At 34.9% G+C, this 17,940-nt stretch overlaps 1 protein-coding gene across 1 annotated transcript; it reads right to left on the bottom strand.

Annotated features, from left to right (window-relative positions):
* Positions 1–1,498: 1,498 nt before the first annotated feature.
* On the bottom strand, positions 1,499–17,309 carry MS4A13 (membrane spanning 4-domains A13). Its single transcript, XM_055315174.1, has 5 exons — positions 17,169–17,309; positions 13,822–13,878; positions 12,773–12,892; positions 8,411–8,506; positions 1,499–1,558 (listed from the first exon to the last, which is right to left on the bottom strand). Exons 1-5 carry the CDS (start codon positions 17,295–17,297, stop codon positions 1,499–1,501), a joined length of 462 nt encoding a protein of 153 aa, XP_055171149.1. The 5' UTR covers positions 17,298–17,309.
* Positions 17,310–17,940: the final 631 nt, after the last annotated feature.

The raw sequence follows: 17,940 nt of genomic DNA on the forward strand, positions 1-17,940 counted from the left end.
TAAATCCAAGCCTGTCATTTCCTACTTAAAAACTCTTCAATGGCTTCCCACTATCTGCAAGATATATACAGTTCAGTACAATACAGTCAACAGTCTTTGATGATTTAACTTAGCATCTGGCTTTTTACATCTCCTATTTTCACTTGACCTATTCCTTCTTGTCATTGTGTTTTAATGATATATATTTATTTTAGCTATTGGAATGTACTATGATCTTTTTAATATATTCTTTTTCTTTGTTTTTTTGCATGAGATAATTTCATTTGAAATGCCTTCCCACCTTCCACTCTGCTTTGTAAACTATAATTAATCCCCTGCTCAGAGGCTGTATCCTTCATAAAGCTTTATTCCATTTTCCTTTTATTTACCATCAAAAGGATCATTATCTCTTCTGTACTACTTCAATTTTTTTCATATTTCTGGTAATATATGTGTGACACTGCATAGTCTTGATTTGCTGTTTGTTTCTTTCTCAAAAACTGCTTGTGGTGAGGTCCCTGACTTTTCTTTGATACTCTCGAGTTTCATACAGTCATTAGCACACAGAAGACACCTAGTGTGTATTGAACTGATAGACATAAGCACTGAAATTCTTAGACCCATGAAATCTATCTTTTTATAATATGAAATAACAATTGATGAAACCTCTTGAGAAACAAGACAGAAAACAAACAAACAAACAAAAAAACAAAAACAAAAACCCAGCAGCACATCTCAAAGAGAGCTACATGAACTCAGTGGCATGGCTAATATTGCTGAGCAAGATTTTCTGAAGTTTTGTTCCCTATTAGAAGAGAGGAGGAATCTGAATTCAGAAAAGATTCTTGAGAAATTCTCATTGTGGAAAAGCAGCTTGTTTGCTTTGAAAAGCAACTGAACAGATGACCCAAGTAATGATAAGAAATAAGAATCAAGGGAAATGAAAGGGAAGAAAGCAGAAACTCTTGGGGCAGAAGGGAACTTTAATAAGGAGAGGAGCAGTCAAAAAAGAACAATGAACAGACTTTGAGTTGGATGACTTTTGATTCCTATTTTGTTCAAGTAGAAGCTAGTTCAGGTAGAAGAATTCATACTGAAATGTACTCTTCACTTGTAGGGGCATAAATTATTTAAAGTTTTCCTGAGAATTATTCAGTATCATGTTCCAAGTCTTTAGAGCCTGCACTCTAGAGACAATCACAAATTTTTTTTACGGTCTCTTATAAAAGTTCAATAGGGAGAGTTGACAGCTTCAGAGTTAGAGTTGACAGGTTCAGAGTACTTAGAAAATAAATTTTTCCTTGTAATAATATATTTAAATAGGGAAAAGCTTTCCACTTGGAGCCTACAAAAATATGTGCAGAGAAATTTCTTGAATACTAAGAAGAAAAATCCAACTTGTTTTGTATTTTCTTTTGCACAAAATCTGTGGGCTTTGTAGCAGCTTTGTTATACAGAGATATCATTAGGGCCCACATCAGGTATGAGCACCAGGAAAAATCTCACATTTCTAAGGTTTTTAAAAAGCGCTCTCAGCTTCCTCTGTAACAGCTGTGAGAGTATCTTCATTATGACGATTCTGAAAAAAAAATTGACCTCTTATAAGTCATATCATGCTTCCTAAGATCATATATGCAACAAATACTTAATTCTTAAAACCATAAGCAATAGTGATGTTTATAGAATAAAATGTTAGTGTCATGTGTCCTCTTTGTGTCCCAACTCTACTTCAATCCACTCTCTTAATTCCTACTAGATACTTGTAACCTTTTTTTTAAAGTAGGCTCCCCACATAGGGTAGAGCCCAACATGGGGCTTGAACTCATGACCCTGAAGTCAAGACTCGAGCTGAAATCAAATCAACAGTTAGATGCTTAACCAACTGAACCACCCAGATGTCCCAGACACTTGTGACTTTTGGCATACTTCCAAACTTTAACAACAACTAAAAATTCTTCTTGAACATGAAAGGATGCTGGAACCCCAAAAGTTATTTTGTCATAGTATTTCCCAATTACTATCCAGTTTTTCCTTCCAAAAATAACTTGTCATTTAGACCCTTAGGTAATTAATCTTTTCTTTTCTTTCCAGTTTTCATAGCTCACATACTTCTGTAAACATTCTAGTTCGGCTTTAGTTTTGCCTGGTTTCAAACTTCATATGAATGGAATCATAAAGTATGCATTCTTTGGGTCTGACTTTATATACTTAACATTATATATGTGATAATCTTCCATGTTGTTAAGTATAGGTATAGTTCATTTTAATTGCTATGTAGAATGTTATTAGAGTAATATACTTCAATATATTCACCACTCACACATTCACATTGTTTCCACTTTGAGACTATTATGAATAATATTGGTATTTTTCTGGAAGTGTATCATAGTACATATGGACACACATTTCTGTTGGGTATAAACTAAGAATTGAAATTATTCATTAGGTATGCATATCTTAACTTTACATAATAATGCTCCAAAAATTTTCAAAGTTGTAATAATTTACATTTCAAGCAGAAGAGATTTCTTCTATTAATCAGCACCATCATCACTTAGAATCACATTTTGAAAGTTAATCATTGTTAGGAAATGAATATCTCAGTGTAGTTTTAATGGTATTATTGAAATGACTGGATTTATGTCTGATATCTTGCTATTTGTTTCTATAGGCCTTTGTCTTTTATATTTCTCCTTTGCCTATTAATACTTTCTGTATATTATCTTACTTCTTTGTTGATCTTATTGTACTTTTTGAGTGTTCTTACTAGTCGAGTAATTAGAATGTGCATCTTAATTTATCACAAACTGCTTCAGTTATTTGCTACTTTAATTCCAATAAAGGGATTTTTTTTATTGCTGCCCTGTATAGAACTAGAGAAGACACCTAGAAAGTAAGTTTCAGTGCTTTTTGTAGGACACAGATACACACTTTACAAAACACTTTGCCAAAAAGAAAACTTGTACCTCAGTATGAATACATGGCAAGGAGTTTATCCCAGACCAGTTTAATTCTTGAGTGGGCTAGTGGCCTGTGGCCCTCAGTGCAAGCCTTCAGTCTGTTCTAATGTATAGCCAGGCTTCAGAAGCACTGGTGTGAAATAAAGGAACCTGACCTTGGTCTCAGCCCTTAAGGGTTATTTTCTAAAGGCATGTTTTTGTCTTTCCTGAGTCTGTCCTCTTTCCTTAGTTCTAGTCCTTTTGACTCTAGTTCATGACTCCTTTTAGTGTGAGTGAAGGGATGAACCAAGATACCCTGGGGACTTTGTTATCATGTAGCTCTATTCCTCCCATCTGCCTTTGTGATATTATTGTCATATATATTATACCTGCATGTTATAAACTCAGCAATATAGGTTATAATTTATTTATTTTATAATCTTATCTCTTAAAATTTCAGAAGAAAAACGAGACTATATATCTATAGAATAGAGGTTGGTAAACTCTGGAATATGGACCCAGTCCAGCGCACTACCTATTTTGGAAAGTTTTGTTGGAAGGAAACCATATTCATTCATTTATACGTTGTTTATGGCTGCTTTCATACTACAAGGTAGAGCTGAGTAGTTGTAACAGATTGACTTAAGGTTGATAATAACGTGACTTTAAAGTAAGGAGATTATTTTGGATTATCTCGTTGGGCCCAATGCAATTTATGTGTAACTGTCTTTTCATTCAGTTAAGGGAAGCACAAAAGGTATATTTATTTCGTTTTTTTTTTATATATAGTCATCTGCAGTAATTACCTTTACCAATGCTCTTTATTTCTTCATGTGTTTTTGAGTTCCATCTGATATCACTTCCTTTCAGACTAAAGAGCTTCCTTTAGTGTTTCTTGTAAGGCGGGTTTCCTAGCCACATACTCTCTCTTTGCTCCTCTGTGTCTTTATTTCACCTGCATGTTTGAATGATTAATTAAAGGTGCAGAATTCGTGCTTGACTGCTTTCCTTTAACACTTTGATGTGCCATCGCATTGCCTTCAGGCCCCTGTTGTTTCTGATGAGAAGTCAGCTGTTAAACTTACTGTTGTTCTATTGTACAGAAAATCATTTTTCTCTTGTTGCTTTTAAGATTTTCTTTTTTTAGGTTCAGTTTTGTTCTCAGGTGTCTAGGAGTGAATCTCTTTGTGATTATTCTAATTGAAGGCTACTGAGCTTCTTACATATGTAGAATAATATTTTTAATCAAATTTAGGAAAATTTTTGACATTATTTCTTCAAGTATTTTTCCTGTTCCCTCATTTTCTGGGATTCTCATTATTCATATGTTGGTATACTGGATGGTGTCCCAAAGATCTCTGAGGCTCTATTAATTTTTCTTCTTTTTATTTCCTGTTCTTCAGATTGGATGATCTATATCATTCTATGATGTTTGCTGATTTTTGTCTTCTTTTAGCACAAATCTTTTTTTCATTCCCTTGGTGAGTTCTTTATTTCAGGAACTGTATTTCTAAACTACAGAATTTCCATTTGATTCTTTCTAATAATTAGTATCTCTTTTATTTATATTATTATTTATTAAAAAGTAATAGTTTTATTGAAATATAACATATACAAAGAACTGAACATATTTAATGGATGCAATTAGACAAATTTAGACTATGCAAACTCATGATATCACAATCAAGGTAATAGATATTCATACTCTTATTTGATGAGTCATTGTTATCATTTTTAATGTTAATGTTAACTAGTATGTTAATTTTTAAAAAGATTTTATTTACTTATTCATGATAGACCGAGAGTAAGACAGAAACATAGGCAGAGGGAGAAGCAGGCTTCCCACGGGGTGCCTGATGTGGGACTCGATCTCAGGACCCCAGGATCACGATCTGAGCCAAAGGCAGATGCTCAACCACTGAGCCACCCAGGTGTCCCAAATACGTTAATTTTTTAACATGTTTTTCTTTACTTCTTTAAAGTCTTTCTTTCTGAAAGCCAACATTTGTCATTCTCTTCCCCCCAAAACTGTAGCTACTGGCTGCTCTTTTTTTAAGTGTATATGTTACCATTTCCTGTTCTTTGCATGTCATACTTTTGTTGTTGAAAAATGGATATTTTAGACAATATATTGTAGTGACTCTGGTATCTGATTCCCTTATCTTCCCCCAGAGTGCTTGTTATTGCTGCCTTTTGTGACTTGCCTATACTAATTTTGTGGAGTCTGTCTCCCTTGCAGTGTGTGGTCTCTGACATGTCTACTTACTTTTTTCATTTATTTAAATTCACATTTTTATTTTTAAGACTGGTTTAAGGGGAATCCCTGGGTGGCTCAGTGGTTTAGTGCCTGCCTTTGGCCCAGGGCATGATCCTGGAGTCCCGGGATCAAGTCCCACATCAAGCTCCCTGAATGGAGCCGGCTTCTCCCTCTGCCTGTGTCTCTGCCTCTCTCTCTCTCTCTCTCTCTCTCTGTGTGTGTGTGTGTGTGTGTGTGTGTGTGTGTCTTTCATGAATAAATAAATAAAATCTTTAAAAAAAGACTGGTTTAATGGGGTTCTTCTCTGGTCAGCATAAGTAGTCAGGCAATGACTGGTTAGAGGTTAAGGGCAGCACTGTGTCCCCCTAAAGTTCAGTATGTTAAAGTCCTAACTCCCAGTGCCTCAGAATGTGAGATTGAGTCTTTAAAGCAGTAATGAAGTCATAATAAAGTCATTACAGTGGGTTTTAATCCAATGACTGAGGTCCTTATAAGATGAGGAGACATACAGAGGGAAGACCCTGTGAAGATGTTGGGAGAAGACAGCCATCTAAAACCCAAAGAGATGAACACCTAGACACCTATGCTTTGCAGCATTTCACTAGGGAAAAGAATGTAATGTAATTCATGAAAACTGAGGGACTAAACACATATGAAGAATGAGAGCTATAAATATGTACAATTGATATTTGCATTATGGACTTTCACCATGTTCAGCATTTGGCAAAACACTTTAAAGAGGGAGGAGCTGGAAATTTGCAAAACTGTAAAAAGACATTGCCTGTTATCTGAGGAACATGGCTTACAAAATTCTCTTGGTTGCTCCAATGTCCCATATCCCTTTTAGAGAAGCAATTTTAACTCAAATACCAGGGCTTTGATCATTTAAATAATCTAATCTAACCCCTCTATTCACCTAATATCACATGCAAACACATAAGGTGTTTTCCTTATTATGTAGCCCACTAAGAGCTACAGCAAGAAACTGGAAAAAAAACTGTAATACAAATTTCTTGGTGGCTTTTTTGGTGGGGAAGGGTGAATACAGCTGATTACTCTGAATGACCAGAAATTTGGAATTTTTGTCTTTGGAGATTTTTTTTCCGTGGATTTCTTTCTGTACCTTGCTTAATTATATCTGTAAAGGCCATTTTGCACAAATATAAGGGCCAACTTGTTAGAAAATTATGCATTCCAAAAGAAGTAATATCCTTCCCACTATGGGTCACATAAGCTTCTCAGTTCTTCTAGGGGAGGGAACAATTTTCTATACTACATGCTACATTGACCCCACCCTCCCTTGCCCCAACAACATATAATTTGTTTCTTCATTCTCATTCATTTCTTCTTTCATTTATTTAATTTAAAAATTTGAATCTCTCCAACTATACGAAGTAGTTTGCCCATTATTTGAGATGAGATACATGATTAATTCATCAGTTCATTTATTCAGCACATATTTTGTGTGCTCACTCTTGTACAGGGCACATGAGATAAAATGATCCATGAAAGAGATATGTTCTGTACTGACATGGAACTTGTCCTTTAGAGAGAGTCACTAGTGTTAAATTCTACTCTTCCTTTAGAAAATAAATAAATAAAAATAAAACCCATGGAGAGAGGCCTCAGAACCCTACCAACACCTTGATCTTGGAATCCCAGCTTCCAGAATTGTGAGAAAATAAATTCTTGTTAAGTCACATAGTCTGTGGTAGTTAGAGTAGCCCTAGGAAAGTAATATACACTTTGAGCCAGTAAGACTTCTATACTCCAAAATGGAACCTGGGGTGGAGGCTAGGAGGAATTGGACAGTCTCAAAATAGAATGTCACAGACACCCACCCATTATTCTTACTGAGGTTTAGTAAATTTTTTTAAGTAAAAAAATGTTTGTTGTATGCTTTGGTAAATTCCCAGAATCTTTAAAAGGTTGTTTATTGACAGTCTGTCCAGTTTTATCATTTCTTTTTAGGGAGCTTTGCTATATCCTCACTCAGCCATTCTGGAAACCCCACTCATTCCCTATTCTTAGAAAACTCTTTTTCCCATGTTACTTCTACACTTCAGTTAGTCCCTGCAGGGAGGTCTTTTCTTATTAACCTATGTAAAAATAATCTTTGCTTTATCTCCTTTTCATATTACTCCATAACATTTTTCACTTCCTTAAATTATTTTATATCTATATATAGATATATATACTCATAAATATATATGTATATATATATATACACAAACACATATGCATATATATTTGTTGTTTTCCTCCTCCACCAAAATGCAAGCTTCCTGATGGTAGGGATGTTGTATTGTTAATCATTGTGTCCTTAGTGCCTATTACAATGCCTAGTAAGTAGTAGGCCCTCTGTATATATTTGTGAAAGAATGAATGAGTGTAGATACCTAATTTTTTGTTTTGTTTTGAGAGAGAAAGAGAGAGCACACAAGAGCAGCATTGGCAGGGGGTAGAGGGGGAGAGAGAGAGAGAGAGAGAATCTTAAGCAGGTTCCACACCCAGTGGGAAGCCCTATGCAGGTCTCAATCTCGTGACTCTGATATCATGACCTGACTGGAAGTCAAGAGTTGGATGCTTACCAACTGAGCTATCCAGGCACCTTGATATCTAGTTGTTTTAAGCTGTGATAAAATAATCATTCTCATAAACTTTGATAACATCCTCAAATGCTATAATAATCCACAGCACTATAAAAGTACTATAAAAGTATAAAAAATAAAATGTCATTATACTTTTAGGAATCAACTGCCTACAGAAATACTAGTCTTATATGCAAAGATCATTGCTTATAATTTTTTAAAAACTGGAAAAAAGCTACATATGCAGCAAGAAAAAATGTGAAAATAAATACTAATGAAAAGTATGATGCTATTAAAAGGCATTTTATAATGAAAAGATGTTTATGATAGATGAGAAAAATACATGTGACAAACATTATGAATATGAATTACATGATTAGTAAACAAGAAAACTGTGTGTCTATATGCATTTTTTGTTTAGATTTGGATGTGTGTGTATGATGAGGACTACAGTAAGAGGACAACTTTTTACTCTATAATTTTATAGTTTAATGTATAACTTAATAAATAATGAAAAATTTAAAAGAAAATATTGTGACATATTCCATTTTCATGAGTTCTAACATATTGTATCATCTCCTTATAGAATGTATGTGCTAGAAATCAGCATCTCTTGATTTGCCAGAGAGTAGATAAATACTTACCAAATCAATACAGCCAAAGATTGAGTATGTTAATGCAATAGAAAATTCCAAGGGGTAAGATACCAGTAAAACCCGTGAAACTTCCCTTCCAAGTTTCTGAAACCAGAAAATAGGGAGAGGTCTCGCATTATTATATTTAATAAGTGCAAATATGTTCACAGAAGGACCTCCTCCTATAAGATTCAAGGAAAATAGGAAAAATAAATAAGCTGCTTTCACCATTCGACTTTCCTAGTCATTTATACTTCTTTGTCTTCCACTCTACTTTTCCTAGCCTTAATTCCCACAGTTCATTATCTTCAGCTTCCACTGGTGGTCTTCATCACTCAGCACTCTTGTCTCACTTCTTAAAACTATTCATTCTCGGGGATCCCTTGGTGGCGCAGCGGTTTAGCGCCTGCCTTTGGCCCAGGGTGCGATCCTGAAGACCCGGATCGAATCCCATGTCGGGCTCCCGGTGCATGGAGCCTGCTTCTCCCTCTGCCTGTGTCTCTGCCTCTGCCTCTCTCTCTTTCTCTCTCTCTGTGTGACTATCATAAATAAATAAAAATTAAAAAAAAAACCTATTCATTCTCATTATTCTTTTCATCACAGTCTCTATCTAAGCTCTTCAATCAATAATATTAGACTCTTCTGTCTCCAGTAATAACTACTAAAGACACTTTATCAATCAATTTTCATGTATTAAAACAACTGTTATTAATTACAGACCTTCTTAAATTTGTATGTATGGTGATAAAAATCACACATAGAAATTGCTGTAGCATGATGTGGAAGGATGAAATCATCCTCAAACAATATCTCACTTGGAAGTATACAGTGATTATAATTTTGCTGGGATAATAAAGCAGATCCCTTCTGTTGAGATCAGAAAGATATTTTCAACTATATATCAGGATGAATGATTTTGGTCTTAATCTTGAAAATAAATGTAGTTATTGTGCTGGCTATAGAAAGAATGATTCAGACCTGGGAAGAATAACATTACAATCGTCTCTCCTTCAATTCTTTCTCTTCTTCCTTCTCCATTTTTTTGGATTTATTTACTATATTTTATACAAGAAACTATTAGATGCTAGGGATTAGATGGCAAATATGAAATGACAAAAAAATCCCTACTTTCTCAAGGTTTATATATACTGAAGTAGAAAAGACAGAAAATAATGTAAGGTGACATATAATAAGGTTAAAAACTTGCCCAGGAATTTTAGGGAACACGAAGTTGGCCTGAGCCACTCATATCAAAGAAGGCTTCATAAAGAGGTAAGACATTGGAAACAAGAATAGGACTGAGAAAAATGAAGGAGGGAAGCAACATTCTAGGCAGCTTTAAATTTTTCATTTACTAGTTTTGTTGTAATGTATCTTATTCCAGAAAAAATGTAATAGCATACATTCAAAGTATGACAAAATAATTAAGGAATGGAAACATAAAATAGAAACAATAATAAAACTAAAATACATATTACATGACCTATGGTTTGATAATGTGAGCAAAAAATTGAATGCAAGAATGAACATGTTTTAAGAAAATGATAAAGCGAGTTTAACTCAGGTACAGGGAGTGTATGATATTAACAAGAGGATAAAGAAAAGACTATGGAGGATTTAAAATAACAAGTTTCCTTATCAGAATTCTGATTTAATTTTGTTGGCAGAAACACAATTGTAGCACTTTAGCTGGGAAGTACTGGTGGCCTCTTAGTTGCTAAGATTATAAAAAGTCCTTTTCCCGACCCTTAATTTGTATGTGTGTTATTCTCAAATTCTGTCCCTGAAAATAGCAAGATATCTGCCAGAAAAGTTCAAACAAGCAAACAACAGCAAGAATGACTGAGTTCTTGACAGGTGATTTAGGCATTTGAGTCCAGCCTAAGTTAATAAGTGCCCTTTTCTTGCTTTAGTCAATTTGGGTTGTTTTTCTTGTCACTTACAACCAAGGAATCCCTAATTATTAAAAGTTAAGGTAAATAACAATATGTGGTAATTGGGAAGATAGAGAAAAGAAGGGTAAAAGATTACATCAAGGTTTTGAACTTCAGAGGTTGAATAAGGGAGTCTTGCAGCACAGTACTTTTCAGGAAGCAAGTATTTTCCATTTACTATCTGTTTAATTTGAGATAGTGACAAGAGAAGCATATCCAAGTGAAACATCAAGCTGGCCATTAGAATAACATGCCTGGAGTCTGAGAGACAAAGTAGTTTAACTAATAGGTATATGTTAGCACTTTCTCCATTGGCATAAAGAAGCTGAGAAGCAGGGAAGTCAAGAAACTGTCCACAGAGTCACACACAGTGAGTACTGAAGACAGTGTTTGAGTAAAATCAGTCTGGTTCTGGATTTATCCTATCAACCATTTTGCTATATGAGAAGTGTGTTTCAGAGACATGCACTTTTTGGGATAGCTGAACCTACCTGGAAACACTGGTAACTTGATGAGTTTATGGGTTTAAGGAATGAGCTTGCATTCAGAAAAGCTGGCCTATAGTAAATCTTGTAAAATGTTGGCTGCCTTAGTGAATGCAGGAATGGGATTCTATAATGCCTCTAGGAGAAGACTGTGGGTTAGAGATGTGGGTCTAATATATAAATTCATTCATGTCATTAATCACAGCAAACAAAACTGAAACTTGTGCATTTAGGAGACTGAAATTCATCATTACTACTGAGTTCAGGTCAGATAAATAGTCTACAATACTCTTTGCAAAAGATGGGTCCTGGATATTATGCTGTATTATCTTAAACTGATGATTATAAACTTCTGAATAAGAGTGAGCAGCTAAGTAATTTGAAAGAATCCTTCACTTAATAACCTAATTCTTCCTCCTTATCTCTGCCACCAAAATTAGAAATGAAGATGCCCAGATTGAATTTCCAGGGAAAATGGAGAATTTGTTTAAAATGTATAGGAAAAATCTAATGCATACTTATTTAAATCAATCCATCACTCATTACACACAATCCATTTTGGGGTACTATTGCATCTTCTCTCATCCTTTCATTGTCCTCTAGGTTTCTGTTCTTCATGTTTGGATTCCTTCCGCTGATGGTTCCTTTATCATATAGTGCTGGTGTAGAGAGGGAAATGTTGAGGTGGGGGGAGCAGGAAATTGATGCCTCATCTACAATGAGTCTTCTCATTAGAATTACTTTTGAATTAAAATTTTCAAGTTGTTATTTTTTGTTTTGTTATTCAGCAATAAAGAGGAGCTCTACTCTGATATGTTCTCATTTGAAACAGAAGAATTTTATAAGTATTGCTAAAGTCTTTTGGTGCACTAATATTCTGTTAATTCTGAATTTAAAGCCAATACAATCAAAACAAATCAGTTGTGATATCAGTAAAGATATTCACATTTACTGGAGAATGTTACTATCTTAAGAAGAAATACAGTTGGATGCCTGGGTGAAGAAATACAGTTGGATGCCTGGGTGGCACAGTGGTTGAGCATCTGCCTTTGGCTCAGGTCATGATCCTGGGGTCCTGCGATGGAGTCCCACATTGGGCTCCCCACGGGGAGCCTGCTTCTCCTTCTGCCTGTGTCTCTGCCTCTCTCTGTGTGTTTCTTATGAATAAATAAAATCTTAAAAAAAGAAATAGTTATTTCTCTGGTACAAAGTATGTGATTGGATAGTCAATTAAATGGAAGCAAGACACATTCATGCACATTTAGCACGAGGACATAAAGCAAAATTCATGTGAGACAAAAAAAAATAGGCTGTGCATGGGGATGCCTGGGTGACTAAGTCAGCTGAGTGTCTGAGTCTTGATTTTGGCTCAGGTCATGATCTCAGGGTCTCAGGATGGAGCCCCACAAAGGGATCCGTGCTCAGTTGGGTGTCTACTGGAGGATTCTTGCTCTCTCTCCCTTCTCTCTGCCTCCCCTCCACCTGTGATCTAAAATAAATAAATACATCTTTAAAAAAACATGCTCAGTATAAAGAGCTCTGGGTTAAACCAGAAATTACCAGGTAGTCTATAATGCCAATTATATGAATCAGTAGCAGAATTATTTTGCTGATTTTGGGAATGGTTTTAAGGTCAGGACTATACTTTTCTTTCATTAAGAGAATCATCAGTGACCCCATGCCTAATGCATATATACTTATCAAGGAAGCCTTCATATTATTTACTTGCTTTAATTGGGCATGTCAGGAATTTAAACATTCTATTAATATTTACTAAAAAATCATGTTAGAATTACTTCTGAATTAAAAGTTTCAATCAAGAGCTTACTACTTAAAGAAAAGAATATTATGGAGGCCAGTAACAGCCTTATTTTACCTCTACAGTCTTTAAAGCCTCAGAAGAGAATTAAGATGTTTGAAATTAAGATGTTCCTAAAGAACTGGTCACTTACCGCTTGTCCATAATTCCTATATGACACGGAATTAAAAGAAGACAACTCAATTGTTGTTAGAACTGATGCAATAATTGCAATAATTATGCAGAAGATGTTAGTGGTCAAAGCACATGTAATCTGAAAAGAAGATATATGGTAAGCTTGTTGTATTCAGAATAAACACTTTGTTTAAACAGTTTGTATTGCTGAAAAAAATCATTTAGTCAAAGCTCTGATCTACTTTCTGAAGCTTTAGAGGTGCTGGTATGCTTGCCATTAGAATAAAATACTTTCCTGGCTTATGTGAAACCCAGTTAATCTGGAGGGAACAGTGAACTATCACACCAATAGGCATCAGCCTTCCATTTGGGCTAAAAAATGTTGTAATTTATAATCTTCTGAGTTATTTGGAAGAAATATTAAGTACAGGATTTGAACAAAAGTAGTTCCACAGTAAAATGAAAAAGAAACAAAAAAGATGGAAAATGACTGCTCATAGAAATAAGCCAAATTAAAAAAAAATAAGCCAAATAAGATTCATTGATTTTTAATCCAGGATTTTCATTCTCTAGGGAAATCCATCGATATCTTTGAATATAAATTTTTATCTGTACAATTGTGAGATCATACTCATTGATTTTGTAGCTCTAAGAGTCTAAGATTTTTTTTTTTCTTCTCAGTATCTTATCTATCCCATAGATGGATCTTCAGGAAAGATCTTCTACTGTATTACAAGATACAATCCTGTTCCCAAACTAGTTAGGAAAGTGAAGTTTTACAGTAATATTATGTCTATATATAAAGGCATTATTAATTTTTTGCTACTAGTAAAGTTCATACAATGTTAAAGGTATATTACCAACCCCCCAAAAAAACCCTATATTTAAATTTAGAAACTTTACATAATGATTCTAACCATTATAGATTACAATCTACATTAAATTATGTGCTCCTAGCTTTTGTTTAATTCTTTGTAAGTAGGGTAGGGTCTTTCATTGTTGAATCACTAAAACCTACTTAGCTGTATTAGAAGTGATTTCTAGGATACCCTAAGCATCTTCACTTACCATTCCTTGAGTTGGATGCCTTGTTGCTCTTATTATGGAGACTCCTGCAATGATAAACTGGATATAAAAACATATTTATAAATACTCATTGATAGTGCTCATCAACTTAAAATGTATTTTTAACAACTCCCTCTTTTAGGTAAATTATTTTTAGAATATCAAGAGTAACATAATATAAAGAAGTTTCAGTAGAAGGGGTCAGAACAAGTAATGAAATGAAAGCGCACAGCAGGGTCATTTAATCACAGAAACATAGGGGACAGTGGGCAGAATTCAGGTTGTGGTATATGCCAAAGACGACTTAAAGGGTCCTGAATCAAGGGCCAAGTTTGCTTATATTTGTGCAAGCTTTCTGAACTCACCTGATTAGCATTTCAAATGCTATCCTTCCTAATAAAATGAAGCCACTGATTACAATTACTGTATACATATCCAGATACGAAAAAAGTGGCTCATGAGTCTACCCCAAATTGTGTTTGTACAAAATATATCTCTTGAGACTGTGGCCATTATTAATGTAATAATAATTCATGTTTTTGCCCTTTTTTTAAAAAAAAGAATTTCCATTATTTCATACTAGGTTACATTGTCTATTTCCCAGAAGTGTAAAGCTATGCCATATTGTTTGAAGGTGAGTTGCATAATTTCCTTGAAATACTCCCTTTGTCTTATCTGTTCCAGTGTTGGTTTTTTTTTTTTTTTTTTTTTTTTTACAAAAATCTAAGTCAAAGGATAATCTGTGGAAAAACAGCATTCAGGCTATACCATTTAAGGAAGGCTAAACCTTAAAGCTACTAACTCCTCCAGGATAACTTAAACTTACACACTAAGCACTTCATTTTGTAACAAAAGCTTAGATTTCTAAGGAATTAGACAATGAAAGGAAGAATATAAAGTTGAACTTTAAACCGGAGTGCTCTGTAGCTAGAGTATCAAACCATGAGCTTCACAAAATGCCTTTCAAAAGTTTATGACAGTTTTGCATTGGATTAAATTTAATTGAAATTTTAGATACTTTATTCCAGGAGCTATTTTTATGACGTACAATTAAACACTGACAGACATTAATCATTTATCTGATTGTCTGAAAATTCAATATTTTTTTCTAAAGCAATTCTTTGACATTTCTGAGCCAATGTATAGAGGCAGGGGATCTCCTAGACGCAACTGCTTTCTCTATAGCACTCTCAAATGGTGGCCATTTTCTTTTTTTTTTTTTAATTTTTTTTTATTGGAGTTCAATTTGCCAACATATAGCATAACACCCAGTGCTCATCCCACCAAGTGCTCCCCTCAGTGCCCATCACCCAGTCACCTCAACCCTCCCCCCCCCCGCCCTTATAACACTGGTTCTACATGTTGGGTAAGTGGTCTCCTCATCCACTGATGACTTGGTCACTCTACTCGTGGTGATTTGAATTCTTGTCTCATTCTCTCTGTAATACTTCTTAAACCTTGGTAATTTATGTATATATGTGTGATCCTTCTAATACCTTGGGCTTGTGGTTCTTTGAATGTCTCTTCTCTAGTCCTCTGATTTCATCCTAGCTCAGTCACTCACGACCATATTCATTTTTTTTTTGTGCTTGTTTCTGCCATTAAGTAGAACATCTTTCAAATCTCAAGTATCCCACTTTGACCACTAGCTTCTGTATTTCTACATCACATCTTATAGCATCATAACTCTAACAATCCTTTGACCTCATCTGGATCTATAATCGAGGCCCTTACCTCCCTGTTATATTCCCTCCTTTACCAGCTTAAATTCCACGGCCAACTATTACACTCGCTAATGTACACTTTCAACTCCTTTGCACTATTCTTGTTTGATCATAGATGCATGGTTAAACCCAAATTCTGATTAAATGCAGTTCTCCTTCTCACTGAATGCCTGAACCAATGCAGCCAAACAGGACCAGAGAAAGACACACAATCATCTTGGCCCATCTCACTACACACATCATGTTCCTAAAGCTTAAGTGAGCTCTTAATGCTTAGTGAAAGTCAAACTACTTTTGCACAATGCATATACTCTCTCACTTTTTCTAGATGACTATTTCATGTCCTCTCATCAAAAATCCAATCCATCATCCCATTCTCATTTTTAGCTCATGATCTGGCTTCCTAATTTGCTGAGATATTTGAAGCCATTGGAAGAAAAGTTCCATAAGCTCCCAACATCCTATCTACCTGCCTATCAAAATTTGTCCTTTCTCTTTGTTCCTCTACCTTTCCATCCTATTACCCATCTTGGCACTATTTACATTAAAGATGGATAATTATTTCTTATGAGGGCTATCCTATATGTTGTGGGATATTTAGCCATATCCTTGGCTTCTGCCTACTAGATGCTCATCCCAGCTGTGAAAACCAAGAATGTCTCCAGACATCACCAAATATTCTCTAAGGGGCAAAACCACCTCTAGTTGAGAACCACTGCTAGAGACAAACTGTCCATGAACCAAAGTATTTATGTGTTAAGATTCATCATCTCTTGCCTACATTGAGTCTAATAATCCCTCCCTCCATCCATTTATTTCATATCGATTTTCCCTCTTCTGGTTTAGTCCCCTCAGTAAAAGACATGATACTTCCATCTTACTGAAACAAATAAGCAAACTTTCTCTTGACTGAAATTTCCTCCAGCTACTACCCCATTTCTCAAGGCCACATTACACCAGCATCCTTAAAGGAGTTGTATTTGCTGTGTCTAGTTCTTCTCTTCCTATTATTTCTTAAACCAACTAGTCAGGTTTTGCCTCACCATTCCTTGTCCAGTTTATTGCTGGCTCCCACACTGTTAACTCCAATGGTCAGTTCTCAGCCCTATTTGGCAAAACAACAGAATTTAATATAGTTTATCTTTCCCTATTTGTTCACTTAGTTTTGAGGCTGCCATGCTCCTCAAATTTTTCTACTACCTTATGGCTGTCTGGAAACCATAGAAGAAAGCAGGTAATGTCAAATTTAGATAATATTTGAGTATAGGCTTATTGTGTGAAGAAGGTAAGGACCCTAAATATGAAAATTAACTATGCTAATGGATATTAGGTTATGATTCTTTGTCTTTAACATATCTAAAGACACTCCAACCTATGGTTGTCATTGTGTATTCCCTTCTGTATCCACATTTCTTGGCAAAATGTGAGGTTTTGCCTTGTAAATTAAAGGTGCTCAAAAAAACATTTGTCGAAAAAAGGAATTTGATATTGAATTAAGTCTACCAACATGGGATTTACTTACATAATTAGCCTGAAATCTCTGTTTAAAAACTGTTCCCTATCTTCCACTAGTGGCAAGAATAGGATTTACTGAATGATTAAATCATATAAACATATTTTACTCACAATAATGCCCCATAGAGAACATCCTGTTTTGTAAGTTATAGGTTCATACGTCCCAAAGACTCCTCTAATTTGTCCCATATACAAAATCAATAAGAAATACCACATGAAAACATGAAATATGCCAATCATAATCTGGACAGCCTGTGAGAAGAGAAGGTATTAGCACTGAAACTATGTGATTTATAACATAATAAATAAATTAACTATAAGAAACATGCAGTACTTTTATGAAAGATAAAAGTAAAATAGCAATGCACTTATCATGTATTTTCTGGACTGGTTAGCCCCAAAAGAAAGCCCTAACTAGGAAGTACTGAGGTTTACCAAATAGGAATTAGCCATACTTGGAGCATCAGACTGCTCAATAATAATTCTGGTCAATTCTCCCATAAAAGTTGATGATCTGACTCTACAATTAGCTATCCTCCATACCTATTAAGTAATGGCATGAGAGGAGAATACCGAAGGCATTTGGGGGAAAATAGGGGAAAATTTGGGGGATGCAGGAAGTCACGCATCCAATATATTCTTGTAAATTAGTAATTTATGAAGGTTGAAACACTTTTTACATCTTTTAAAGACTTATCTTTGCCTTCAAGGCATATTTGGTATCTATCTTTTTCACAAGTATGCTGCAGTAAGGTACAGTCCAACACAAAGATGCAGAGTACCTAGTGTAGACTTACTTGTACAAGGTCTTCCTATTGGATAGGGGATGGGTTGGTGGAGGGGAAAATTATTATTCAATTTTAATTTGTAAGATATTACAATC

The sequence above is a fragment of the Nyctereutes procyonoides genome, unplaced genomic scaffold, assembly GCF_905146905.1.
Source record: "Nyctereutes procyonoides isolate TBG_1078 unplaced genomic scaffold, NYPRO_anot_genome, whole genome shotgun sequence".
NCBI lineage: Eukaryota > Metazoa > Chordata > Mammalia > Carnivora > Canidae > Nyctereutes > Nyctereutes procyonoides.

Excerpts from the sequence above, each read along its gene's own strand:
- MS4A13 (XM_055315174.1), bottom strand. The coding sequence starts at position 17,297 with ATGATTGGCATATTTCATGTTTTCATGTGGTATTTCTTATTGATTTTG. Across the intron at positions 13,879-17,168 it reads GTTCTCTATGGGGCATTATT|TTTATCATTGCAGGAGTCTC; the intron begins GTGAGTAAAATA and ends TTTTATATCCAG. Across the intron at positions 12,893-13,821 it reads GGCATCCAACTCAAGGAATG|ATTACATGTGCTTTGACCAC; the intron begins GTAAGTGAAGAT and ends TCTTCTTTTCAG.